Source organism: Camelus bactrianus, chromosome 17, assembly GCF_048773025.1.
Source record: "Camelus bactrianus isolate YW-2024 breed Bactrian camel chromosome 17, ASM4877302v1, whole genome shotgun sequence".
NCBI lineage: Eukaryota > Metazoa > Chordata > Mammalia > Artiodactyla > Camelidae > Camelus > Camelus bactrianus.
This window is the reverse complement of record NC_133555.1, coordinates 30377749-30405309: the sequence shown is the minus strand read 5'-3', so window position 1 is coordinate 30405309 and position 27561 is coordinate 30377749. Positions and strand designations below refer to the sequence as shown.

The window sequence follows — 27561 nt, the reverse complement described above, 5'->3', positions numbered from 1 at the left end:
GAGGCCTGGGCCGAATTGCTTTCTGGATCCTGGTGAGGATCCCAGAGCTACCCTGAGCAGGGAGCTTCCCACCACAGTTCTTATTACTGCTTTTTCTACTGTGAGCATGTTTTCATCTTAAAAACCTTCCTTTACTCTGCATTCCCTTCCTGTTATGCTCCAAATCTCTCCCCTTCCTCCCTCCTTCTCCCCTTCCTTCCTTCCTTCCTCCCTCCCTTCCTCTCTCTCTCTCCCCCTCTTCTCTCTCCCTCTCCCCCTCTCTCTTTCTCTCTCTCTCTCTCTCTCTCCTTCCCTTCCTTCCTTCCAAGTTTTTTGATATAGAAGTCTGGATTTTTTCCCCAACTTGCATGCTTCTCATTTCTCTGCTCTCGTACTTTGGCCTCTGCCCCTACCTCTGCTCTGAAAGAGTTCTTCCACAGTTAACCCTGTGCACCCAGTCACGTTTGATCAGAAAAACAAAAAATCCTTTAGGTATTCCAAGTAGGCAGGGATTTAATTTAGGGAATTAAAAGCTCACTTGATAGTTGGAAGATCTAGGGGCATGAGGGTGAGGGAAGCTGCTGCTCAAGTTCAAGGATTCAGGAAGTGCTGTGGTTCCAGGGAGCTACCACCAGTGGTCTCTGCCCTCTGCAGGCCCAGTGGATAATTCTCCGAAGGGCATCTGGATGACACTGGAAAAACACATCTGCCATCTGCAGATGCCCACATACTTGCCCATTGCTTCAACTGGAGAATATTGGTGTCTCCTCTTTTTTTACCTTGCAAATCTCTCAAGATTCTAAGCTAAAGCCCTGGTGGCAAGGAGCACTGGAACATACAGTTTCCAGGCCTTCAGCCCCTGCCATAAAAGGGAGCTGCTTAGATGGTGCTGAGAATCAACATGCACCATTCAACCCTTTCCACCATTGTATTACTCGGTCTTTCTGTGAGATTTTGCAGTACCTGCCTGCCCACTTCTTTCCTTGAATGCTCCAACTGAGCTCCAACTCCCTCTCTGACCATTCCTGCATATCTCCTGGGTTGCGGTAGTGGTCAGTAGCACCAAACTAGTTAACCATTACTCTGTAATCCACCCGCTCTCTGTGTCCCACTGGCCTCTAAGTCTTGTAGATTCTCTTTCCTAAATAGCTTTAGCCTTCTCTACAATCTTTCTCTTTATTGCCTTGGACCCCCTTTTGATAATTTTAAAAGTGAGATAATGTCAATACTGTTCAGTTGTTTAAAACTCTCTAGCCTCCTTTCTCAGTGCCCCTGCCCCCGCCCCCATGCAATCCTGCCTCCACCCCATATACTGAACTACTTGTAATCACTTGAACATGTCGTGTTCCCTTTTGCCTGGGGGCCTTTGCAGTGCAGTTTCCTTATCATGGAATGTCCTTCCTCTGTTTTCTGGGCTAGCTCTTTTCTTTCAGGTCTCAACATAGATGGGGAACCTCCTTGTACCCCTGGAGCCTGGTCTAGTTAATCTTTCAGTGGGTTTCCATTGTATCCCTTGCTCCCTCCCCTTTATCACATTGAATTGTGGTTGCCTGTTTGTCTTTTTCCTTCCCTAGACTGTGACGTCCTCAGAGGAAGAGCTGCATCTTATAAACTTTCTATTCCCAGTCAGACACAGCCCCTGGCACACACACAGTAGGGCTAACAGATATTTCATTTGCTCCATGGCTGTATTTTGAGCTTTGGCTGTGTACTTAGCACTGTTTTGCCATGAAGCAAGTCATCATTTTGTTGGTGATGGAGTGGGGATTGTATCTCTGAGGAGTCATTATTTGAGCTGTAGAATGAATGACGAGGAGGGGGGCAAACATCCAAGGGTCTGGGAGAAGAATTGACACATTCTTGGTCAAGAGAACAGTAACAGTGACAGAGACAAGTTTGTGGTGGTTTGGGGCTAGAAAGATGGTTGGGAGTCTAAGGCTGGTGGGGATGGGGAGGAGCTGAGGGTGCAAGGCCAGATTTTGAAGATTAATGGGAAGTCACTGGTAGGTTTCCACAGGTGAATGATGCCATCAGAATTATCCTTAAAAGTCTCCTCCTGGCAACCATGTAGCGAGTGACTTTAGGGCTTTGAACAGAAGTTGGAGACCTATTAGAAGGCTGGGGTGTCCAGGAAAGGGATAGCTCTGGCTTTGACTGGGGCTGTAGGAGTGAAGGTGATGATAAAAGTAGTGAAACATGGGGCATATTTTTGGAGGGAGAGCCCACAGGAATCATGATGGATTGAGATATTTGTGGAATAAGTGGCATTAAAGAGAGTGGTTTTGTTGCTTTAGTCTCTCTTTGTTTCAGATTTATCCCCTTCTGATTTTTTCAACACTGCTACCAGATTAAAGATGACTTAAATTTCAGAACTGATCATGTTGCTTTTATGCCCAGTCAGATCTCTTCAGCTCCTTATCCCTATTGCTGCACACAGACATAGTATTACTTGGCCTTGCTAATTGCCCTGGCTCACGTGAATCCCACTTGCCTGCCTCTTTGCAGCCTTCCCCCTCACACCACTGACCTTCCCCATTCCAAACCATCTCCAGCTCTGCAGACACATGAGCTCCTACCTTGGAGCCTTTGTTGTTCCTTCTCCTATCATTTCTCTTGGCCACTTGGCTGACTTCCACTATCCTTTAACTCAGGCTCACTGTCGCGTCATTTATGAAACGTCCCTCACACTGGTGCCCCATTCCCTGGCAGTTATCTGTTCCTTGCTTTGAGTTTTTCATAACACTTTAAGCCTTTCTGCCCTTTGGTTTCCCCATGTATAAAGTTGGGATACTATCTGTGCTTTCCTGTGTAGGATGATTGTGAGTATTAACTAGATTAATTGACTAAAGAGCTTATAACAGTTTGGCACTGGGATAGTAAGTGTGAGACTGAATAATTGTTTGCTGTTATCACCTTTTGGGGCCTCCTATGATGGCCCACATACACTAATTACTTGCTTCTCCTCCCAACTGTACGATGAAGGTGTCATCTTCATGGCCCAAGCCTCTAACATAATTCTTCTCATATACCTGATCATCAGTAGCATTGTCTTGTCATCATCATCAACAATAATAAGAGCTGTGATGAATGGATATTCACTGTGTACCAAGAACTTTTGCCCATAGTACTCTCATGAAGTTGCTGGAGGCAGGATTCAAAGTCAGGTGTGTGACCCCATAGCCTGCTTTTGGACCATCATGATACGTTCCCTCCCAAACTGAAGTTGCCTGGTAAACATCTGGATGGATGGATAGAAGGAAATAGTAGAGACAGAATTGAAAATAGCTTTTCCTTTGCATCACATTTACATAAAAATCCATCTTGAGTAGGTAAAGTCTGACTAGACATGGAAATTGTTCCATATTTCTCCATTTTCAAGGAGAAAGAGAATTTTCCTTCCCTGGCTATGGTTGCAGCCCAGGAGCTGGAAGCTGCCTGCCACACTCATTATCCTGTTCCATGTCTCACAGGGACCATCCATCAAAGGAGCTTGCTTTGGCAAACAGCTTAGTTTCTGTGTTTGTGCCATTCTGAGGACATCAGTCAAACCTTTGATTAAGACCCTTGCTTCATTCCGTTTACAGCCTCACTGATCACAGATTTTGCCTCTGAAGCTGAAAAAGGTAATGGTGGATCCTAAAAGCCAGTCCTTAAGAAGCAGGTGCACAGCCTTGTACTTGAGAACACAAGGTTTGGAGTCCTTTCTTTGGCAGGAGAATTAACTTTCACATAACCTCCATGTAACTGTGAACTTGAGGAGTTGTTCCAAGTTCCCTCCACGTGCAAGCCAACTGTGGGAGGAACAGACTTTGTGGTCTTTTCTTGTTCCAGTCAAGCTGTGTTATGCCTGAAAATCTTATCTTCTCCCCTGCCCCATCATCATACTATCTTACATTTGTGTGGAATTTTTCAGGAAATGTGTTTTGTGTACATTTTCATCAAATTGACACATGATGATAAAGATGATGTTATTTCAGTTCATCGGATAAGAAAACCAAGACTCAGAGGACTTAAGATTTTCCCAGAGTCAAGGAACTCTGTGAAGTCTGCTCTGATTCCCAGAGGGCTCAGCCTCACCCAGAGAGGTGCTCTCTTCAGTACTTCAGTACGCGCCAACCAGAATTGGTGATGATAGTAACCAGGGCAGCCTGGGTTGCTGTGGAGAATGAGGGACCTTTGGTCCCCGTGTCCCTAAAACATAAGGCTAGAAGTATAGGACAGCAGCCTTGCAGATCCCGCTTCCTCCAGGCAGACTTCTGGATCCCCGTATCTCCTATCACCTTGACTCCGGGTTCAGGGTGTTCCTCCAGCATCACGCATTTCCCTCAAGCACAAAACTTCTTCCACACGTATGCAGCTGCCTGTCTCCTCCACTGGATGGTAGCAGAATGAGGTCCTGCCATCCCTGTAGCTCCAGTGAACCTGCCTAGCTCTCAAAAGACACTCCAAACACGTTTGTTGAAGCAAGGAATGGAGACTGTTCTTTTTATACTGGTCTTGAGGAAGCTACATTGTTTCTCAGACTGTATTAGCGAGGCTAAAGATGAAGAACCAGTCGAGACAAGTGAGAAGACCTCTCTGAACACAGGTCCTTTCCCTGAGTGCAGCCAAGAACAGCCTAGCCTGGGATAATCCTCTCTCCAGGGCAGCCGGCAAGTCCCGTGTGCCTGCCACCACCCTTCCACCCAAACCTGTCTGTTATTGGTCTTAGAAAGAGCCCTAAAATGAAGTAAAGCATACAGGAAAAAAATTTTTTTCCCAGAGTCAAGTAGCTACTGAATATGAAGACTTGTATTCAAATCCTTGCCCTTGGGCTCTGAGACTATTCTTACTCTACTGGACTATAATGTTTAAAAGACCAAAAGCTTCTTGAGAGCCAAGACTAAATCATCTCCTTCTTAGTGTCCCACTCAGTTCTTGCTATTCTGGTTACTTAATAGGTCCTCAGCAAATACTTATTAAACCAAATTGAACAGAAGAGATGGAAACTTGTTGCTACATCCAGGATTGGAAACTCTGTAAGATGGACATTCTCTCTGGGACTATCTCCTTCTTAACTTGGCTGCACCTTATCTTGTCTTTCTTATTTTAAGCGAGGTGTTCCCATCTTTCTCAGCTAATTGGACAATATCTTCAATGTTGTGACATTGTGGGTTCCAGTCAAAACCTGAGTCAGCCCTGGAAAAATGTAATTAAGGGATGGAACAGAATTTTATTCACCACTGTAAAGCCCTCAGGTGATGTCCATTGTGTAAAACAAAAGTTCATCTTCAAACTTAAATCATGTCATAGTTCCCTTCATCCTGGACTTGTCCCCTCAGGAAGTTAATGGCAGTTCCATTGCCCACAAAGGAAATAGTTCAGTTATGTTGAAAGTGAAGGGTTCTGAGGGGACTTTACAAGATTTATGGTCAAATAGTTTTGATTCTGGTAATCTAACTCTAAACCTCTCCCAAGAGGACTATATAAGCAGACCATTCTTTAAAATTTAGAATCATTTGGAAGAATTTACTTGGGCTGATATATAAGGTTGTCTTTTCTTCCTGTCTCCTCCCCAGCTACCTTGGCCCTAGGGTAGACTTTTGAGCAAAGTTTGGCTGTCTCTACCTTCAGTAGCTTTGTAAATGTTACATTTTGGCAAATGCCGGCTTAGATGTAGACAGAGATGGCTTTGGTTTGGAAATTGGCCAATCATGTTGGTAACGTATTAATTTAATCAACCTCAAATTGATAACAGGTATCTCCTGTAGAAACAAAGATAATTTTTTATTGATTGTGATTGAGTCTTCTGATGTAAATACTAGGTTTATTTTGTCTTGTAACAGGCTAGGGTAGCCCTATACAATCTGAAGGAGACAGGAAGGGGATGGGAGTGGAGGAAGGGAAGAGAACTCCCCATGAACACACACAAGATGTGTTTGCTCTATTGTCCTGTTACCCACTTTCTCTGGAAAATTTATAGATTAGCTTTTATAATCCACTCTGAAATGTTTGCTGTTTTTAAAGAAGAAGCAATCTTTGCAGCTTTCAGGCAGAAGGTCATTTTACAGAAAATGTTCATTCATGTGCAACAAAGCTTATTTCTTCTACAGGAACAAAGAAATAATGAAGTCTCCTTAAAAGTTGTTTTTCTGTAAAGAAACAATCATCTTGATAGTTGGTGATTTATACATGCCTTTTCTATTAGAACTGAAAAGTGAAAACATTTGTATCAGTAAGAACTACTGAATATTATTAAACTCTCAGGTATGATTCTAACTGCAGTTTCAGCGTTTCAGAGTAGGAGGGAAAGACTGTCTTAGATTTCTTCTTGTCTAATTGATGTCCATCTCTCCAAGTTATTCCTTTTGCTCTGGTTTATTGCCTGATGGTCAGCCAGCCATTGATGTGGCCTTTCTGTAGGTCTCTGAGATCCAGCTGTTTCTAGAACAAAGTCCTGGAAGTTTTCTTGTCTCCAAAAAACTTTGCAGTGTTTCCACTGGCTGGGATACTCTTAGCACCTTTCCTTCTTCTGGAAGAACCTCCTGTTTTCTTTTAGGGTCCAGATTAAATGCCCCTTCTTCTGGGAAGCTTCCTGGCCTGTTATTTAGCATCATTTGCCACTTACCCATTTATATTGAAATAGCTGTTTTCCTTGTGCATGTCTTCCACCCTTCTGTAAACCACCTCATGATGTTCCATGGCTCACTGGTGATACAAGTCCTTCAATTACTCTAGCTACAAAAGCAGCAAAGATTAATCTACGCTGTTACAGAGTGATAAAAACTATCCCAAGAACAGAAGGGAAGGGGTTTCAACACCAGAAGGAATGAAGATATAAATTTAAATATCTTACTTTTTCCCCCCAACATAATTGTTCTTAAACTGTTGGTTTCTGACTCTTCATACAGGAGAGGAAGGTTTGAAATTAGTTCCTGGGAATAAATCAGTCTCATTTTGTCTAGATTTCTGGACACATCTTTTGATGCACTGATGGCATTTAATGAGAACAGAGATTTTTCATTTTATTTCTGAAATCAATTGAGTTTGAAGTATGTGACTGTAGAGGAGACCTGGGTTTCCTCTGTTCCTACCTCTTCAGACAGACAGCATGTCAAGTTCAAGTCCTGCCATGTAACATGGTGCTAGAAAGAATAGTATTCACCCAGCGTACACACTGATTGGCAAAATATGTAACTCTTACTCCATCAAACTAGTCGAGTGCCACACAGGGTGTGCTTGTGACAGTAATTATTACTTCTTGATCACTCCATTGGTTGCATTTCTACCTGTTAGCTCTTGTTGATTTGAAGGAATACTCACGTGAACTCTTATTCTGGTATTAATGACATTTCAGTAACTAGCTCTAAATTAATTATCAGTACAGCCCAAATCCATGTTAATGATTACAGATTTCCTTTGGAATCCCCTCAATTAAATTTAAGCATTAATTGAGAAAGAATTTTGTATTCATTTAAAAAAATGGCAATAAAAACCTAGTAAGGGTATTAAATGTGTCCTTGCAAAACATGAAAATCGCCAAACATATTAAGTAAAATCTTCATTAAATTCCAGTATCCCATGATAACAATATTTACAAGCCAAAGCTTTTTAGCTTTAACGTGAGAAATAAAAATAACGTTTTTCTTTGCTTTACATATGGTTTTTATATTTCTTTTTTGTTTTAAGGATTTTTGGCCATGGTTGCTCTCCTCCAATTTTAGGGATTTTTATGAAAGAAAGAAAGAAAAGAAAAAAAAAAGAAATACAAATAGAACAAAACATAATTTTCTTCTTCTGATTTTTTTTACTTTGAGTTGGTATCCCATTTTCCCTCTTCTGGACCATGACAGAAAATGGGACCTTTCCTACGTCTTCAACCCTAGCCTTGATTTAAGTGTTTAGGTGGAGACAGGAGACTATGCATTCTGTATTGTTGCATTGGTATACATGGAGTCATTGTAACAAGAAATAAAATGTGACTTTAAATGAAATGCTTTAATATCCCTGCTATTCCTCTTGGCTGTTTTACTTTCACCACAGCTATAAATACTATCCACAGTCCATGGCTGCTAGCATTTCTTATATATAAAGATAGGTTTTGTTTATATTTATTCCACTAAAAGGGAAGAATTATTTAGAAATATTGAAAGCCAGTGTTATGTACATCAACTGATGAATAATGTACATCAACTTTTTAGCTTGTAGGTGCTTTGCTCCAAGGCCAGGATGTATGCTCCACTATATTGTTATCATTTTTATTGGTGTAAAAAAATGTTTGGTCATTAAGGGGGAGAGAGAATCTGTGGACAAAACTACTGTTTTCCCTTACCTCAAAATTCAATTTCGAATACTAGTCTTCAAAGCCCTTTTTATTTCTAGTATTCAGTTTTAATTAAAACCCACATTCAAAATTCTGTAATCCCATCTGCAGATCCAAAAGGGGAATTCATACAAGAGAAAATTAGCTTATTATTATTAAAAGAACCCTGCCTTCCTAATAGATATAATAGAGTAACAGTTTTCCTCAGGTTCAGTGGCAGTTCCTTGTGTGGTAACTAAAATATTAGCACATGTAGATTAATTTTTCTTGCCTGCAAGTACTAATCAAACTTATTTTAAAAACATCTTTAATTTGACTTACATGATAAGCGTATTTGCTCAGAAAGTGACATTCTAGGCTGTTATTTTCTATTGGCAAGCATCAAAGTTGGAAGTTGAGTGATTTTAATTTTGTTAATAATGATTTAATTTATTTTTAAATTCTTAACAATAGGAACTTTGTCCCCAGGATTCTGTTTTAGGTAAATTTATGGCACGTGATTTCCTTCTTAAATAACATTTCTTTTAATTCATTTATCTCTTTTTTTTTTTTTTTGAGTATTTCAGAAGAAAGATCATCTATGCTTTCTTCTTTCCAAAAGGACATAGTTCTTGATGTGTGGTTTGTATTTATCATTGTGCGTAACAGCTGAGCCTGTTCTTGGAGGGGGTGGTTTCCCCTGAATTCTCCCATAAAAAGTAGGCCTGTCTCCCGTTGGCATCAGAGAGCAGGTTTGGATAACTCCATGGTATCAAGTGTATGTCCTTTCAAAGAGCCCTGTTGCAAGAGTACTTCCTTTCTTCACATGAGATAATATTATGTGTGGCTGCCAGTTGACTGTCTTCTTCTGAATCATATTTCCTAAAGCTCTGTAGTGAGCATAATGGGAAAATATCTTAACGGTAACAAGAAATGTGTGAGATAAATTAGGTTAAAAAAATAACTTGAAAATGAACATACAAACTGGCCAGCAGGATTCAAATTCTCATGGATTCAGTTCTCCACACAAAGAACAGTGTTCTGGCTGATTTCAGTGATTTGTACAATATTATTGAATTGTTTCCAGTGTGCTGTCTTCTTGTGCCCCATGACTTGCATTGCAGTATTTGTAGTTAAAATACATTTCATGTTACGTAATACACAAATTTGTTACTGGCATGTATGTGTGAATGTTAATTGTTAAAATAAAATGTTATATATGAAATGCATTTCATGCTATGGTCTTTCATGATGATTTCAGCTTGCCTATTATTTCCATCTTGTTCTCTTATTTGTTGGTCCTATCCTAATTTACTGTTATTTACATTTCCAGTTCTTCATTTTTAAAGTGTTATCTGGCTCGATCATTGAGAGATTTTATTTTGTTCTTATCTTTTGTTTATTTGTGCATTTTATTAAAATTTCATCTCTGGGTTCTCAGAGTGAAAAAAAAATCAACTGTGACTTAAGTAAATACACAATCAAATGAATGGCCTTTTTGATATGTAAGTGTTCAGATATGCATAATATTTATTATACACACTATAAAGCTCAATATGTAAATAGTTTCATTGTATAGATGAATACATGCATAGAAATTCTAAATCTGTTACAATGACGGAGAAAATAAGCTCTCACAAACTCATAGATTTCTTAAGTCAGTGTCAGTCATTTATCTGTCAGGGTCCACATTCATACATTTGCAAATTGTGTCATGTGATCACAGGAGGCTAACAAGCTTATTGACTAGAATGATTCCAAGAAGACCATGACCCACTGAAAGCTGACCCAATGAAAGTTTGAGGCCAGTGTGTCCAGTCTATGTAGATAGTGTCTCTCCTTATTTTTCTTTTTCTTTGTTTCTCATCCTCTTCATTTTATGCCTCTCTTCTTTATTTTATGTCTTATAGTGGAAATACATATGTATACAGATTTTAAAAAGATAAATGAGAGTTGAGAAACCTTGAAGGATTTGTGGAGTTCATTGATCAAGGCACAGGGTTGAGGGAGAGTCTGGGATGAGTGCTGTCTTTAGCCAGCAGCTCTCAAACATTAACAGCTTCTGAATCACCTGGAGGGCTTGTTAAAATGGATTGCTGGGCTCAGCCTCAGAACAGATTCTGTAGGACTGGAATGGGGCCTGAAAATGTGCATTTCTAACAAGTTGTCAGGTGAAATTGATGCTGCTAGCGGGGGACTCCATTTTGAGAACTACTGGTCTGGGGCCACCTTTTCTTGTGTTTGGGATAAGGAAACCAAGAATCAGAGAAGGGAAGGGCTTGCCCAAGATTTCACAATAGTAGGGTGTTTCATCTTCACTAGAATTAGATCTGGGTCTTCTGCCCCTTGCGCTGTAATGTTCTTTTGAGTTCTGTTCTTCGACTGATTAGGGAAGGAGGAGCCCCTTCCTGACTACCTGAAGAGAGTGTGGGAAACCAAATTGGCCACCTCTCCCAGATTCCAGTCTGTGGGCAGCACTGTCTCTGGCTGGCCTGTCTCTTTCTTTGTATGTCCTGTGGAGAGAGAGAGCTTTAGTGCTCTGTACTGGTGCCTAAGTTATCCAAATATATTTCAGTCCTTCATTTCCATGTCCAATTTAATAATTATTCATGAAATATTTGTCGATTTGTGATCATTTAGAGATTAATACTAATGTCATCATTTTTGAAACATGGCCTACTAAACTCAGTTCTGTAATATGTCATGAAAAAGCAAGTTAAAGAGCATAGGCTACAAGAATAACTGTGGGAAAAAATAAAAATGATTGAATTTTTTACTTGGGTCTAAGGTTTTGCTTTTAGTTAAATAAAATTTCAGTGAAATATTATTTCACTAAATGAGTTTTCTGCAATGTCATCTAGCCTACATTTTCATGATAGGAGGTAACTTATTGTTGGAAAATTCAATTAGAGATTAAATGATTCGATTTGACTCGTTGTTAAATGGAATTTCATGAAAATGTTCTCATAATAGTATGAATTGGATGAATTAGTTGAATTTAGTTGCCTAAGGAGAAAAACAAGAGTTGTGTATTTACAGGTGTTGCTTATTAATTTTAGTGATTTTCTTATTGGGATGCATATGTCAAAATGGCATTGATATACCATTAAATTCAAACACTGTCACCTGATTATTATGTACTTTAACTGGATGCAGAAAAAATTGACCTTAAATGATTGAGGGAATTAAAATAAGTATTCTTTTTTTAAACATTTTTTATTGATTTATAATCGTTTTACAATGTTGTGTCAAATTCCAGTGTAGAGCACAATTTTTCAGTTATACATGAACATATATATATGTATTCATTGTCACATTGTTTTCTCTGTGAGCTACCATAAGATCTTGTGTATATTTCCCTGTGCTATACAGTATAATCTTGTTTATCTATTCTACAATTTTAAAATCCCGTCTATCCCTTCCCACCCTCCACCCCCTTGGCAACCACAGGTTTGTATTCTATGTCTATGAGTCTATTTCTGTTTTGTATTTATGCTATTGTTTTTGTTTTTTATATTCCACATATGAGCAATCTCATATGCTATTTTTCTTTCTCTTTCTGACTTACTTCACTTAGAATGACATTCTGCAGGAGCATCCATGTTGCTGCAAATGGCATTATGTTGTCGGTTTTTATGGCTGAGTAGTATTCCATTGTATAAATATACCACCTATTCTTTATCCAGTCATCCGTTGAGGGACATTTAGGCTGTTTCCATATCTTGGCAATTGTAAATAGTGCTGCTATGAACATTGGGATGCAGGTGTCATCCTGAAGTAGGGTTCCTTCTGGATACAAGCCCAGGAGTGGGATTCCTGGGTCATATGGTAAGTCTATTCCTAGTCTTTTGAGGAATCTCCACACTGTTTTCCATAGTGGCTGCACCAAACTGCATTCCCACCAGCAGTGTAGGAGGGTTTCCCTTTCTTCACAGCCTCTCCAGCATTTGTCATTTGTGGATTTTTGAATGATGGCCATTCTGACTGGTGTGAGGTGATACCTCATTGTAGTTTTGATTTGCATTTCTCTGATAATTAGTGATATTGAGCATTTTTTCATGTGCTTATTGATCATTTGTATGTCTTCCTTGGAGAATTGCTTGTTCAGGTCTTTTGCCCATCTTTAGATTGGGTTGTTTGGTTGTTTCTTATTAAGTCGTATGAGCTGCTTATATATTCTAGAGATCAAGCCTTTGTCGGTTTCACTTGCAAAAATTTTCTCCCATTCCGTAGGTTTTCTTCTTGTTTTATTTCTGGTTTCCTTTGCTGTGCAGAAGCTTGTAAGTTTCATTAGGTCCCATTTGTTTATTCTTGCTTTTATTTCTTCTAGGAGAAAATTTTTGAGATGTATGTCAGATAATGTTTTGCCTATATTTTCCTCTAAGAGGTTTATTGTGTCTTGTCTTATGTTTATGTCTTTGATCCATTTTGGGTTGATTTTTGTGTATGGTGTAAGGGAGTGTTCTAGGTTCATTGTTTTACATGCTGCTGTCCAGTTTTCCCAACACCATTTGCTGAAGAGACTGTCTTTATTCCATTGTATATTCTTGCCTCCTTTGTCAAAGATGAGTTGACCAAAAGTTTGTGGGTTCATTTCCGGGCTCTCTATTCTGTTCCATTGGTCTATATGTCTGTTTTGGTACCAATACCATGCTGTCTTGATGACTGTAGCTCTATAGTATTGTCTGAAGTCTGGGAGAGTTATTCCTCCAGCCTCTTTCTTTCTCTTCAGTAATGCTTTGGCAGTTCTAGGTCTTTGATGGTTCCATATGAATTTTATTATGATTTGTTCTAGTTCTGTGAAATATGTCCTGGGTAATTTGATAGGGATTGCATTAAATCTGTAGATTGCCTTGGGCAGTGTGATCATTTTAACAATATTGATTCTTCCAATCCAAGAGCATGGGATATCTTTCCATTTTTTAAAGTCTTCTTTAATTTCCTTCATCAATGGTTTATAGTTTTCTGTGTATAATTTTTTCACCTCCTTGGTTAGATTTATTCCCAGATATTTTATTACTTTGGGTGCTATTTTAAAGGGGATTGTTTCTTTACTTTCTTTTTCTGTTGATTCATCGTTAGTGTAAAGAAATGCAACTGATTTTTGAATGTTAATCTTGTAACCTGCTACCTTGCTGAATTCTTTGATCAGCTCTAGTAGTTTTTGTGTGGACCTTTTAAGGTTTTCTATATATAGTAACATGTCGTCGGCATATAGTGACACTTTTACCTCTTCTTTTCCAATTTGGATCCCTCTTATTTCTCTCTCTTGCCTGATTGCTGTGGCTAGGACTTCCAGGATTGTGTTGAATAGGAGTGGTGATAGTGGGCATCCTTGTCTTGTCCCAGATTTTAGTGGGAAGCTTTTGATTTTTCACCGTTGAGTACTATGCTGGCTGTAGGTTTGTCATATATAGCTTTTATTATGTTGAGATATGTTCCCTCTATACCCTCTTTGGCGAGAGTTTTTATCATAAATGGGTATTGAATTTTATCAAATGCTTTTTCTCAATCTATTGAGATGATCATGTGGTTTTTTTCCTTTCTCTTGTTGATGTGATGTATTACATTGATTTGCGTATGTTGAACCAGCCTTGTGTCCCTGGGATGAACCCCACTTGGTCATGATGTATAATCTCTTTTATGTGTTGTTGGATTCTATTTGCTAATATTTTGGTGAGGATTTTGGCGTCTATGTTCATCAGTGATACCGGCCTATAATTCTCTTTTTTTTGTAGTGTCTTTGCCTGGTTTTGGTATCAGGGTGATGGTGGCTTCATAGAATGAGTTTGGGAGTATTCCCTCCTTTTCAATCTTCTGGAAGAGTTTGAGAAGGACTGGTATGAGTTCTTCTTTGTATGTTTGGTAGAATTCCCCAGTGAAGCCGTCTGGTCCTGGACTTTTATTTGTAGGGTGGTTTTTAATTGCTATTTCTATTTCATTTCTAGTGATCGGTTTGTTCAAGTGGTCTCTTCTTGATTCAGTCTTGGTGGACAGTATGTTTCCAGAAACTTGTCCATCTCCTCTAGGTTATCCAGTTTGGTTCCATATAGTTTTTCATGATATTCTCGTATGATATTCTGTATTTCTATTTTATTTGTTGTAATTTCTCCATTTTCCTTTCTTATTTTGCTGATTTGTGCTCTCTCTTTTTTCTTCTTTGTGAGTTTTGCCAGAGGTTTGTCGATTTTATTTACTTTTTCAACAAACCAGCTTTTGGTTTGGTTGATTTTTTCTATGGTCTTGTTAATCTCTGTTGTATTTATTTCCTCCCTAATCTTTATAATTTCCTTCCTTCTGCTGCCTTTTGGGGCTTTTTGTTCTTTTTCTGATTCATTCAGCTGGTGGGTTAAATTGTTTATTTGAGATTGTTCTTTTTTGAGGAAGGCCTATATCGCTATAAACTTCCCTCTTATCACTGCCTTTGCTGTGTTCCATAGATTTTGACTGGTTGTGCTTTCATTGTCATTTGTCTCAAGGTATTTTTTAATTTCAGCTTTGATTTCCTCATTGACCCATTGTTTTTTTAATAACATATTGTTTAATCTCCATGCTTTCCTTTTTTTCTCCTTTGTTTCTCTGTTGTTGATTTCTAGTTTCATGGCATTGTGGTCAGTGAAGATGCTTGAGATAATTTCTATCTTCTTAAAATTGTTGAGGTTTCTTTTGTGCCCAAGTACATGATCAATCCTGGAAAATGTTCCATGTGCACTTGAAAAGAATGTATATCCTATTTTTGGGGGGTGTAATGCTCTGAAAATATCCACCAAATCTAATTTTTCTATTGTATTATTTAATTTCTCTGTTGCCTTATTTATTTTCTGTCTGGAGGATCTGTCTAGTGATGTTAATGTGGTGTTAAAATCTCCAACTATGATTGTATTGCCATCAATATCCCCCTTTATCTCTGTTAGTAATTGTTCTATGTATTTAGGTGTTCCTATATTGGGTGCATATATATTCACAAGTGTAATATCCTTATCTTTTATCACTCCTATAATCATTATAAAATGTCCTTCTTTATCTTTCTTTATGGCCTTTGTTTTAAAGTCTATTTTGTCTGAAATCAGTACTGCAACACCTGCTTTTTTGGCTTTTCCATTTGCATGGAATATCCTTTTCCATCCTTTCACTCTCAATCTGTATGTGTCCTTCTCCCTAAAGTGGGTCTCTTGTATGCAGCATATTGAGGTTCTTGCTTTATTATCCAGTCTGCCACTCAATGTCTTTTGACTGGAGCATTTAGTCCATTAACATTTACAGTAATTAATAATAGATGTGTGTTTATTGCCATTTTGAACTTATCTTTGCAGTTGATTTGGTATTTCCTCTTTGTTCCTTTCTTCTTCCTTTTGTGGTTTGGTAATTTTTCTTTGTGTTATCATGGATTTTATTTAATTTTTGTGACTCCCTTGTAAGTTTTTGGCTTGTGGTTACCCTTTGTTGTAAATCTATTGGCCCATTACTGTAACTGTTTTTATTAAACTGATAGTAACATGATCTCAAACCCATCCTACCGAGAACAAAAAATTTAAAAAAGAAAGAAAGAAAGAAAAAATTCTGTATTTCCCTGCCTCCCTCTCCCACTCTCAATGATTTGTATGTCTTCTTTTATAATTTCGTGTTTATTTTATTTGTAATTCTTGAGTTATCACCTTTCCAGTTGTGAGTTTCTCATTTTTGTAGCTTTTCTATTTAGAGTAGACCTTTCAATATTTCTTTTAGCATGGGTTTAGTGTTGCTAAACTCCTGCAGCTTTTTCTTGTCTGTGAAATTCTTTATCTTTCCTTCTATCCTAAAGGATAGCCTTGCTGGTTAAAGTATCCTAGGCTGCCTTTTTTTTTTTTCATTCAGGGCTTTGAATATATCTTGCCATTCCCTTCTGTCCTGTACTGTTTGTGTAGAGAAATCAGCTGAGAGCCTTATGGGGGTTCCCTTGTAACTTACTCTTTGCTTTTCTCTTGCTGCCTTTAGAATCATTTCTTTATGCTTGACTCTGGCCATCTTCTTTCTTTCTGTCTTTTTTTTATTATTATTATTTTTTTAACATTTTTTATTGATTTATAATCATTTTACAATGTTGTGTCAAATTCCAGTGTTCAGCACAATTTTTCAGTTATTCATGGACATATACACACTCATTGTCACATTTTTTTCTCTGTGAGTTATCATAACATTTTGTGTATATTTCCCTGTGCTATACAGTGTAGTCTGTTGTACAATTTTGAAATCCCAGTCTATCACTTCCCACCCTCCACCCCCCTGGTAACCACAAGTCTGTATTCTCTGTCTGTGAGTCTATTTCTGTCCTTTATTTACGCTTTGTTTTTGTTTGTTTGTTTTTGTTTTTGTTTTTTAGATTCCACATATGAGCAATCTCATATGCTATTTTTCTTTCTCTTTCTGGCTTACTTCACTTAGAATGACATTCTCCAGGAGCATCCATGTTGCTGCAAATGGCATTATGTTGTCGGTTTTTATGGCTGAGTAGTATTCCATTGTATAAATATACCACATCTTCTTTATCCAGTCACCTGTTGATGGACATTTAGGCTGTTTCCATATTTTGGCTATTGTAAATAGTGCTGCTATGAACATTGGGGTGAGGTGTCATCCTGAAGTAGATTTCCTTCTGGATACAAGCCCAGGAGTGGGATTCCTGGGTCATATGGTAAGTCTATTCCTAGTCTTTTGAGGAATCTCCACACTGTTTTCCATAGTGGCTGCACCAAACTGCATTCCCACCAGCAGTGTAGGAGGGTTCCCCTTTCTCCACAGCCTCTCCAGCATTTGTCATTTGTGGATTTTTGAATGATGGCCGTTCTGACTGGTGTGAGGTGTATACCTCTTTGTAGTTTTGATTTGCATTTCTCTGATAATTAGTGATATTGAGCATTTTTTCATGTGCTTTTTGATCATTTGTACGTCTTCCTTGGAGAATTGCTTGTTTAGGTCTTCTGCCCATTTTTGGATTGGGTTGTTTATTTTTTTCTTATTGAGTCGTATGAGCTGCTTATATATTCTGGAGATCAAGCCTTTGTCGGTTTCACTTGCAAAAATTTTCTCCCATTCCGTAGGTTTTCTTCTTGTTTTATTTCTGGTTTCCTTTGCTGTGCAGAAGCTTGTAAGTTTCATTAGGTCCCATTTGTTTATTCTTGCTTTTATTTCTTCTAGGAGAAAATTTTTGAGATGTATGTCAGATAATGTTTTGCCTATGTTTTCCTCTAGGAGGTTTATTGTATCTTGTCTTATGTTTAAGTCTTTGATCCATTTTGAGTTGATTTTTGTATATGGTGTAAGGGAGTGTTCTAGCTTCATTGTTTTACATGCTGCTGTCCAGTTTTCCCAACACCATTTGCTGAAGAGACTGTCTTTATTCCATTGTATATTCTTGCCTCCTTTGTCAAAGATGAGTTGACCAAAAGTTTGTGGGTTCATTTCCGGGCTCTCTATTCTGTTCCATTGGTCTATATGTCTGTTTTGGTACCAATACCATGCTGTCTTGATGACTGTAGCTCTATAGTATTGTCTGAAGTCTGGGAGAGTTATTCCTCCAGCCTCTTTCTTTCTCTTCAGTAATGCTTTGGCAGTTCTAGGTCTTTGATGGTTCCATATGAATTTTATTATGATTTTTTCTAGTTCTGTGACTCTGGCCATCTTGATTATGATTTATCTTGGTGTGGGCCTATTTGGGTTTTCCTTTTTGGGACCCTCTGAGCCTCCTGTACTTGGATATCTGATTCTTTCTTTAAGTTTGGGAAGTTTTCAGTCATGATTTCTTCAAAAACCTTTTCAATCCCCTTTGATCTTTCTTCCCCTTCTGGGACCCCTATTATGCGAAGATTGGCACACTTTATATTATCTCAAAGGTCCCTTATGCTATTTTCATTTGTTTTTATTTGTTTATCTTGTAGCTTTTCTGATTGGGTGCTTTCTATTGTCCTGTCTTCTAGGTCACTAATTCATTCCTCTGCATTATCTAGTCGGTTTTGCACAGCTTTTAGATCATTCCTCATCTCAGTCAATGAGTTTACCCATTCTATTTCGCTCTTCTTTATAGCTTCAATTTCATATTTGACATGTTTTATATCTCTAAACACTATCTCTTTTAGTTCCTTCAGCACTTTGATCACTCCCTTTTGAAATCTTGATCTAGTAGGCTATCGATGTCTATTTCATTGATCGTTCTTTCAGGGGATTTCTCTTGTTCTTTTAATTGGGAATGGTTTCTCTGCTTCTTCTTCTTGCTCATATGTCTCTGGTACTGTTGTTTATGGAGTATCAGTTATCTATTGTGGTCCTTAAAGGAGTTTATTTATTTATCTATCTAATGCCTATGTAGGAATAAAACTTAAAAAGTAAAAAAAAAAAAAAAAAAAAAAAAAGAGAGAGAGAGAGAGAGAGAAAGAGAATTTTAAAAGAAGGGAGAAAAAAGGGTTTGAAAACAGTGTATAATCAATTATAGAAGCGCAGTTTGAATCGTACTAGCTTTCGACTTGAGACGTCTTTTTTTTCCCCCTAAAATCCCTTAAAAGAAGAAAAAGGAAAAAAGATCCAAGAACGATATTTGAAACCTATTTATAATGTATAACAGGAGATCAAGACCAAAACAAATGAAAATGAAATCAGGTGGATTTTGTTTTTAAGAAAATAATAATAATATAACTACTTTAACAGAAAATTTAAAAAGGAATTAAAACTAGAAGCATATACAAATGTTTAGAAAGTAGAAATTTAAAAGGTAACAAAATAGAACAGATTAAAAAAAGATAAAGAGATATTTTAAGAGAAGGGAGGAAAAAAAGGCCTGAAAATTGTGTATAGTCAATTATAGAAGAGCAATTTGAATTAGACTAGCATTCGAATTGAGATCTTTTTAAAAACCCTCAAAAAAACTAAAAGGAAAAAAGATCCAAAAGTGACACCTGAAACCCACTTACAATCAACAACAGATCAAACCCAAAAGAAGTGAAAATGCAATCAAGTGGATTCTCTTTAAAAAACAATAATGTAACTACTTTAAGAGAAATACCCAAAAAGAATCAAAACTAGAAGCACACACAATTGTGTAGAAAGAAAAATTCAAAAAGGAACCAAAACTGGAAGCATACGCAGCCTTCCAGAAATTATTATTCAAAAAGGTAATAAAAAATAGAACAGACAAAAAAAAAAAAAAGATATGATAAAGAAAGAATTCTGAAAAAGGGGAGGGGAAAAAAAAGGCCTGAAAACAGCGTACAATGAATCACTTAAGAGTAAATTGAAGCAGAACAGCAATCGGGTTGAGAAGTCTCCCAAAAAGCTCCAAAATAGGACAGAAACACATTTGAAACCTGTGTACAATCAACAACAGGCGATCAAACCGAGAGAGAAAAATGACACGACGTGGATCTTTCAGAATAACAATCATACCATTTTAAAAGCAAGATTCAAAAGGGACCAAAACTGGGAGGATACAACTGTTTAAAAAGCTAAAATCAAAAAGGTAACAGAGAATACAACAGGCAAAAACAAATCAAAAAAACTAAAAAACTAAAAATGGGAGGGGGTGTTTTCCTGGAGACTGTGTGCTCTTAATGAGAAATTTTTCTGTCTTCGCCGTGCTTAGAGCTCGGCTTGTTGTTTCCCGAGGCCCTCTGTTGGTGCCCTCGTCTGTGCTGCTCCCAGTGCCTGTCGGCAACCCGTCGCGCCCCCTCCTAGCACAGAGTTACTGCCGGAAAGGGTAGGGGCCACCAGCTGTCTCCTGGCGCAGGTCGTTCCGCAGCTCCGCGCCACCGCGCGCTCTGACCCGGGTTGGCATTCTGCAGGCGGGCCCCAGGAAGACTGTGGAACAGCCCCGCCCCTGCTCTGTGTCCAAACTCAGCTCCTTGTTTGTCCTGGTGGTGTGAACTTTGCGAGGCACCCGGGCGGAAGGATCCTATCTGATTCGGGCTGCAAACAAGTCACTGTCTGGCCTCCGAGGCTGCCAAGCCCCCAGGCTCGGACTCAGGTTTCACCCCCGCCCCCACCTGGGTGCCAAGTGCTGGAGGATATGGTGGCTGCGCTTGAGCCCCGCGTCTCTTGCTGAAAATCTTCCCTGGGTTTTCAGAGATGGGGGTATACACCCTTCCCCCCAGGGCACATCAGTCGGTGCTGTTTCATGGAGGGCCCAGGTTGTTCTGCCCTGTGCACCCACTCATCCACGTTGTGTATGTAGCCCCTGCAGTCTCCCGGGTCTGCCTCAGCGCAGCCGTCCCCATCCTCCGCCCGGCTCCGGTGGCCTGTCCCGGCTCGAGTCTCGGGCTGGATGCCTCCGGGACTCTCTGTGCCGATTCAACCCAGTTCTGTCAGTCAAGGGCTGCTCCGTACAGATCCGAGCCTCAGAGGCTCCCCCTCCGTCCCGCTGGCTCCTTCGTTGGAAAGGGGAGACCCAGCGAATGAGCGCCAGTCCTCCTTTTCCGCTCCCTCCCCGCGGGACCGGTCCCGCACTGTTTTGCATTTTAGTCTTACTTTTTTTTTTCCTTTTTCCTACCAAATTTTTGGCATCTTTTGTCTTTTGAAGAGGACAGTGTTCTGTTGGAGTTCCACAGGTGCTCTGGTTGGCTGAATGGGTCTGTAGATGTGAGTCTTGGTGTGTCTGTGGGAGAGGGTGAGCTACGTGCGTCCTACTACTCCACCATCTTGGCCTCTGGTCAAGTCTTCTTTTTTTAAACATACATTTTTTATTGATGTATAGTCAGTTTACAAGTTGTGTCAGTTTCTGGTGTACAGCATAAAGTTTCAGTCATACATGAACATACATATATTTGTATTCATATTTGTTTTCACCATAAGTTACTATAAAATATTGAATACAGTTTCCTGTGCTATACAGTATAAACTTGTTGTTTATCTATGTTATATGTATTAATTAGTATCTGCAAATCCTGAACTCTCAATTTATCCCCCTGTAACCATAAGCTTGTTTTCTATGTCTGTGAATCTGTTAATATTTTGTAAATGAGTTTGTCTCATTTTTTTTTAAGATTCCACATATAAGTAATATCATCTGGTATTCTTCTTTCTCTTTGTGGCTTATTTCACTTAGAATGACATTCTCCAGGTCCATCCATGTTGCTGCAAATGGCATTATTTTATTATTTATTATGGCTGACTAGTACTCCATTGTAGAAATATACCGCAGCTTCTTTATCCAGCCATCTGTTGATGGACATTTAGGCTGTTTCCATGTGTTGGCTATTGTAGATAATAGTGCTGCTATGAAGATTGGGGTGCATGTATCTTTTTGTATTAAGATTCTCTCTGGATATACGCCCAGGAATGGGATTGCTGGATCATATGGTAAGTCTATTTTTAGTCTTTTGAGGAATCTCTGTACTGTTTTCCATAATGACTGTAGCAAATTACATTCCCACCAGCAATGTAGGAAGGTTCCCTTTTCTTCACAGCCTCTCCAGCATTTATCGTTTTGGGAACTTTTGAATGATGGCCATTATGACGGGTGTAAGGTGATACCTCATTGTAGTTTTGATTTGCATTTCTCTGATTAATGATACTGAGCATTTTTTCATGTGCCTATTGGCCATTTGTATGTCTTCATTAGAAAATTGCTTGTTTAGGTCTTCTGCTCATTTTTGGATTGGGTTTTTGTTTTTGTTTTTGGTTTTTTTTGTCATTAAGTTGTATGAGCTGTTTATATATTCTGGAAATTAAGCCCTTGTCAGTCTCAGCTTTTGCAAATATTTTCTCCCATTCCATAGTTTGTCTTTTTTGTTTTGCTTATGGTTTCCTTTGCTGTGGAAAAGCTTATAAGCTTAATTAGGTCCCATTTGTTTCTTTTTGCTTTTATTTCTTTTGCCTGAGTAGACTGACCTAGGATTATGTTGCTGACATTTATGTCAAATAATGTTTTGCCTATGTTTTCTTCTAAGAGGTTTACAGCATCTTATCTTATGTTTAAGTCTTTAAGCCATTTTGAATTTATTTTTGTGTATAGTGTGAGGGAGTAGTCTAACTTAATTGATTTACATGCTGCTATCCAGTTTTCTCAACACCATTTGCTGAAGAGACTGTCTTTACTCCGTTGTATGTTCTTGCCTTCTTTGTCGAAGATTAATTGACCAAAAGTCTGTGGGTTTTTTTCTGGGCTCTCTATTCTGTTCCATTGATCTATATGTCTGTTTTTGTACCAATACCTAGCTGTTTTGATTACTGTAGCTCTTTAGTATTGCCTGTCATCTGGAAAGGTCATTCCTCCAGCATCATTCTTTTTCTTCAATATTGCTTTCGTAATTCTGGGTCTTTTGTGATTCCATATAACTTTTAGGATTATTTGTTCTAGTTCTGTGAAAAATGTCCTGAATAATTTGGTAGGGATTGCATTAAATCTGTAGATTGCTTTGGGTAGTATGGCCATTTTAACAGTATTAATTTTTCTAATCCAAGAACATGGGATATCTTCCATTTCTTTGTCATCTTTAATTTCCTTAGTCAATGTTTTGTAGTTCTCCATGTATAAGTCTTTCACTTTCTTGGTTAGATTTATTCCTAAGTATTTTATTATTTTAGATGTAATTTTAAAAGGGATTGTTTCTTTACTTTCCTTTTCTGATATTTCATTGTTAGTGTAAAGAAATGCTACTGATTTCTTTGTGTTAATTTTGTATCCTGCTACCTTGATTAATTCATTTATCAGCTCTATTAGCTTTTGTGTGGGGCCTTTAGGGTTTTCTGTATATAGTATCATGTCTTTGGCATATAATGACAATTTTACCTCTTATCTTCCAATTTGGACCCCTTTTATTTCTTTTTCTTGTCTAATTGCTATGGCTAGAACTTCCAATACTCTATTGAATAGAAGTGGTGAGAGTGGGCATCCTTGTCTGTTCCAGATTTTAGCGGGAAGGCTTTCAGCTTTTCACCATTCAGTATTATGCTGACTGTAGGTTTGTCATAAATAGCTTTTATTATGTTGATATATGTTCCCTCTCTACCCACTTTGGTTTGAGTTTTTATTGTAAATGGGTGTTGAATTTTATCAAATGCTTTTTCTGCATCTATTGAGATAATCACGTGATTTTTGTCCTTTTTCTTGTTGATGTAGTGCATCGTGTTGATTGATTTGCTTATGTTGAACCATTGTTGTATCCCTGGGATGAACCCAACTTGATCATGGTGTATAATCTTTTTTATCTGTTGTTGGATTCTGTTTGCTAATATTTTGTTGAGGATTTCTGCATCTCTATTCATCAATGATATTGGCCTATAGTTTTCCTTTTTTGTAATGTCTTTGTCTGGCTTTGGTTTCAGGGAGATGGTGGTTCATAGAATGAGTTTGGGAGTGTTACCTCCTCTTCAGTTTTTTGGAAGAGTTTGAGAAGGATTGGTACGAGGTCTTATTGTATGTTTGATAGAATTCCCCAGTGAAGCCATCTGGTCCTGGACTTTTGTTTGTAGGGAGGTTTTTTTTGCTGATTCTATTCTACTCCTAGTGATTGGTCTGTTCATATGATCTGTTTCTTCTTGATTCAGCTTAGGTGGACTGTATGTTTCTAGAAACTTGTCTATTTCTTCTGAGTTTTCCAATTTATTGCCATATAGTTGTTCATAGTATTCTCTTATGATTTTTTTTTGTATTTCTGTGGTGGTGTTTGTAATTTCTCCATTTTCATTTCTTACTTTGTTTGTGTCCTCTTTTTTCTTCTTGATGAGCCAAGCCAGAGGTTTGTCAATTTTGTTTACTCTTTCAAGAAACCAGCTCTTGGTTTGATTGATTTTTTCTATTGTTTTAAAAAAAATCTCTATTTCATTTATTTCCTCCTTGATCTTTATTCTTTCTTTCCTTATGCTGATTTTAGGTTTTATTAGTTCTTTTTCTAAATCTTTTAGATGGTAGGTTAGGCTATTTATTTGAGATTGTTCTTGTTTTTTGTATCACTGTGGACTTCCCTCTTAGGACTGCTTTTGTTGCATCTCATAGATTTTGTGTGGTTGTGTTTTCATTGTCATTTGTCTCAAGGTATTTTTAATTTCTTCTTTGATTTCATTGTTGACCCATTGGGTTTTTTAGTAGCATGTTGTTTAGTCTCCATGCTGTCATTTCTCTCTCTCTCTCTCTCTCTCTTTTTTTTTTTTTTGTATGTGGTTGATTTGTAGTTTCATGCTATTGTGGTCAGAGAAGATGCTTGAAATAATTCCTTTCCTCTTAAATTTGTTGAGGCTGCTTTTGTGACCCAGTATGTGGTCTATCTTAGACAATGTCCCATGAGCACTTGAAAAGAATGTATATTTTGTTTTTGGGGGGATGTAATGTCCTAAAAATATCAACTAAGTCCTACTGTTCTATTGTGTCATTTAGTATCTCTGTTGCCTTATTGATCTTCTGTCTGGAAGACCTGTCCAATGATATTAGTGGGGTGTTAAAGTCTCCTACTATGATTGTATTCCCATCAATTTCTCCCTAACAGATAATTTCTTATGTCTGTTAGTATTTGTTTTATATATTTAAATGCTCCTATTTTGGGTGCATATATGTTAAAGAGTGTAATATCCCCATTTTGTATTGCTCCTTTGATCATTATATAGTGTCCTTCTTTATCTTTCCTTATGGCCTTTTTTTTAAAAGTCTATTTTGTCTGATATCAGTATTGCTACTCCCACTTTCTTGTCATTCCATTTGCATGAAATATCTTTTTCCATTCTCTCACTTTCAAACCATATTATGTGTGTCCTTCACTCTAAAATGGGTCTCTGGCTTGAATCTAGGTCTGGGGATCTCAGGTGCCCTCCATTTCCCTTAGTTATGTTTGCCAAAAGGTTACCACTTTCTCTTTTGAGCCTTGGAAGCTCCTCTTCTGTCCCTGCTGACCTCCTGGCTGGAGAGGGGGCGTCCCGGCATGAGGGTGCTTCTTCCATACTGCTCCCTCCCTGCAGGACTGATTCTGCACCGATTTTTCTTATTTTCTGCCTCCCCACCCCCCTCTGTTTTTTCTCTTACTAGATTTTGTGAGAATCCTCCTGTATTTTGAAGAGAGAGACACTCTGCCAGAGTTCAGTAGGTGTTCTGTGCAATTCAGTGGGTATTTAGATGTAATTCTTGGTGTATTCCTGAGATAGGGTGAGTTGTGAGTCTCTTTACACTGCCATCTTGGCACCTCCCCTCAAAAAGTATTCTTTTTAAACCATTGGGGAAGAAAGTTAGCTTTCTTACAGTTGGTCTCAATTCAATTCAATAAATCTTGACCAAGAGTCTTCTAGATCTAAGGAATGCACTTTTCTAGGTAGGTTTTGGAGTCCACATCTGGCCTCAAGGGCTAGTGTCTTAGAATTTTTACAAAAGTGGATGCAGAACATGTGTGCATTTATATATACATAACAGTAAATATCTGTTGAAGAATTGTGATTGGATGATGAAAGCACACACACACAAAAAGCTTGATTTTTCACACTGATGTTATTTTCAGTTTCATGGGAGCAAAGGCATCAGGTCACAGTGCATGTGCCCTGATATGATCTGTCATTTTTGGGAGATGGAGAAGCTTTTCACATTGTTGAAGTGGTGTCCAAACCACGCTTCTGATCCTTCATGTTGCTTTCTATCTTTCCAGCGTCTTGTGGAGGCTGCAGAAGAAGCACACCTGAAACATGAATTTGATGCAGACTTGCAGGTAACTGATTATACTGTTGAATTAAATTGTCTTTTGTGTTGGCTGCTGAAGGAAATACATAGGTGTACTTGGATTTCAGAGGTTTGGAGAGAAGACTTTTGTGACAGTGGTACAGGGTTGAAATAAATGTGCCCATTTCTTGGCAAGACAGGATAACAATCTTCAACCATTTTCTACCATGCCAGTTACAACGGGTGATAACATACTCATATGCATTTCTGAGGGAGTTAATCAGTCAACTGACAGTAATCATCAGAGCTCTTAATAGTAATTGGATAAGATAGATGGCAGAATATATCTAAATCCCTCTTGCGTGGCTGCATTTTAAGTGACAGTGTTGATATGGATCAAGCCTTGAATTGACTGTTAATTATGTTTAAAAATTAAATCATTCACAGACCTGGTATTTGACCATCTGCTTAGTAAATTTCTTGTAGTGGATCCCATACCTAATCATGGTACACCTGTGTTGGATTGAGAAGGATTTTAATGCTGTCATGTATATAGAAAACACAAGAAAAAGCAAAAAGTGCATTGAATAATACTTAGAGGTTCCTTTGGATCCCTCCAGAGAGAAATTTTATCTGTATTGTCATTTTGAGTTTGTGATTTTTCCTCACTGCTAGGAAAACAGAAGTGACTCTTACTCCTTAAGTCTGTGCTTTGCTAGGACATATCTCTTTTAGTGCCATGTGGTCACAATGAGGGGATAATGTTTATTTTGCTATGCTTTCATTTATATGGAAAAGATAAGGCAGTCATAAATCTTCAAGCACAAAAGAAGATAGTGATTCTAAAGATAGCCTTTGGCTGTGAGTCTGTTCCTGGATATACCTCTTGTCATCACTCCCATATATATTTTTTGCCTTGTGGGTAAAAGAATGCACATTCAAATGGGATAATAGAAGAAAGTTTAATAAAGAGAATATTTACAAATGTATGGTAAGAGAAACCAGCTAGCAATGGTGTTGTATCCCAGGGCAAGCCACACTCTTGGCCTGAAGGAACAAGGGGAGGGAGTGGTTTATAGAACCCAGGGAGATTAACTATAGGGAAATGGTACTTGATAGAGGGATACAGCTATCCGTGATGAGCTGGTAAGAGTGAAAGTTGGGATGGAAGATACCCCAATAACTGTCTCTAGACTTCTGATCTCTTGCTGTTACCCACCATTGGCTGAACTCAAGTATTGGTGTAGTTAATTTAGTTCAGACTTCTGAAGCTTTGGATGGAAAAGGGGGAAGAATGGGTCTGGAGGGAAAACAAAATATCAAGCCCGCTATCTGGAGGTCATTTTCAGTTGTAACACCCAACATAGGAAACAAATAGAACTAAGAATGTAGCAAGCATGAGAGGTTCTGGGGGAGGTGGAGAAGCCCTGGGGGCTGTTGGTAACATTTGGAGAGGAGTAGGAAGCCAGCCTAGCAGTTTGAGCAAAGCTACAAGAGAAAGGGCAGAGGAGTCAGCTGAAAATAGTAACAAGCACCTTGCCTTCCTGCAACCACGCCTGCCTGGCAGTTCCAGGAAGATCCAGAGGACATTTGTTAGCCACATTTGTCTTTAGTATGCCTTGTCTTTAGACGGTTTTGGCTTCTTAGAGTGGACTGGAAGGGATTTAATGGAAACATCAGGAAGCATCTTTGTAAGTGTGAAGAT

The 27561-nt window shown here is 38.4% G+C and overlaps 1 protein-coding gene across 1 annotated transcript in view; it reads left to right on the top strand.

Annotated features, from left to right (window-relative positions):
• The window catches only part of CACNA2D3 (calcium voltage-gated channel auxiliary subunit alpha2delta 3), a 776451-nt gene that overhangs the window by 209928 nt on the left and 538962 nt on the right, over positions 1–27561 (top strand). The window contains exon 4 of the mRNA XM_074344645.1: positions 25846–25905. Coding sequence (XP_074200746.1) covers positions 25846–25905 — 60 coding nt within the window. The remainder of the gene's footprint in view (positions 1–25845; positions 25906–27561) is intronic.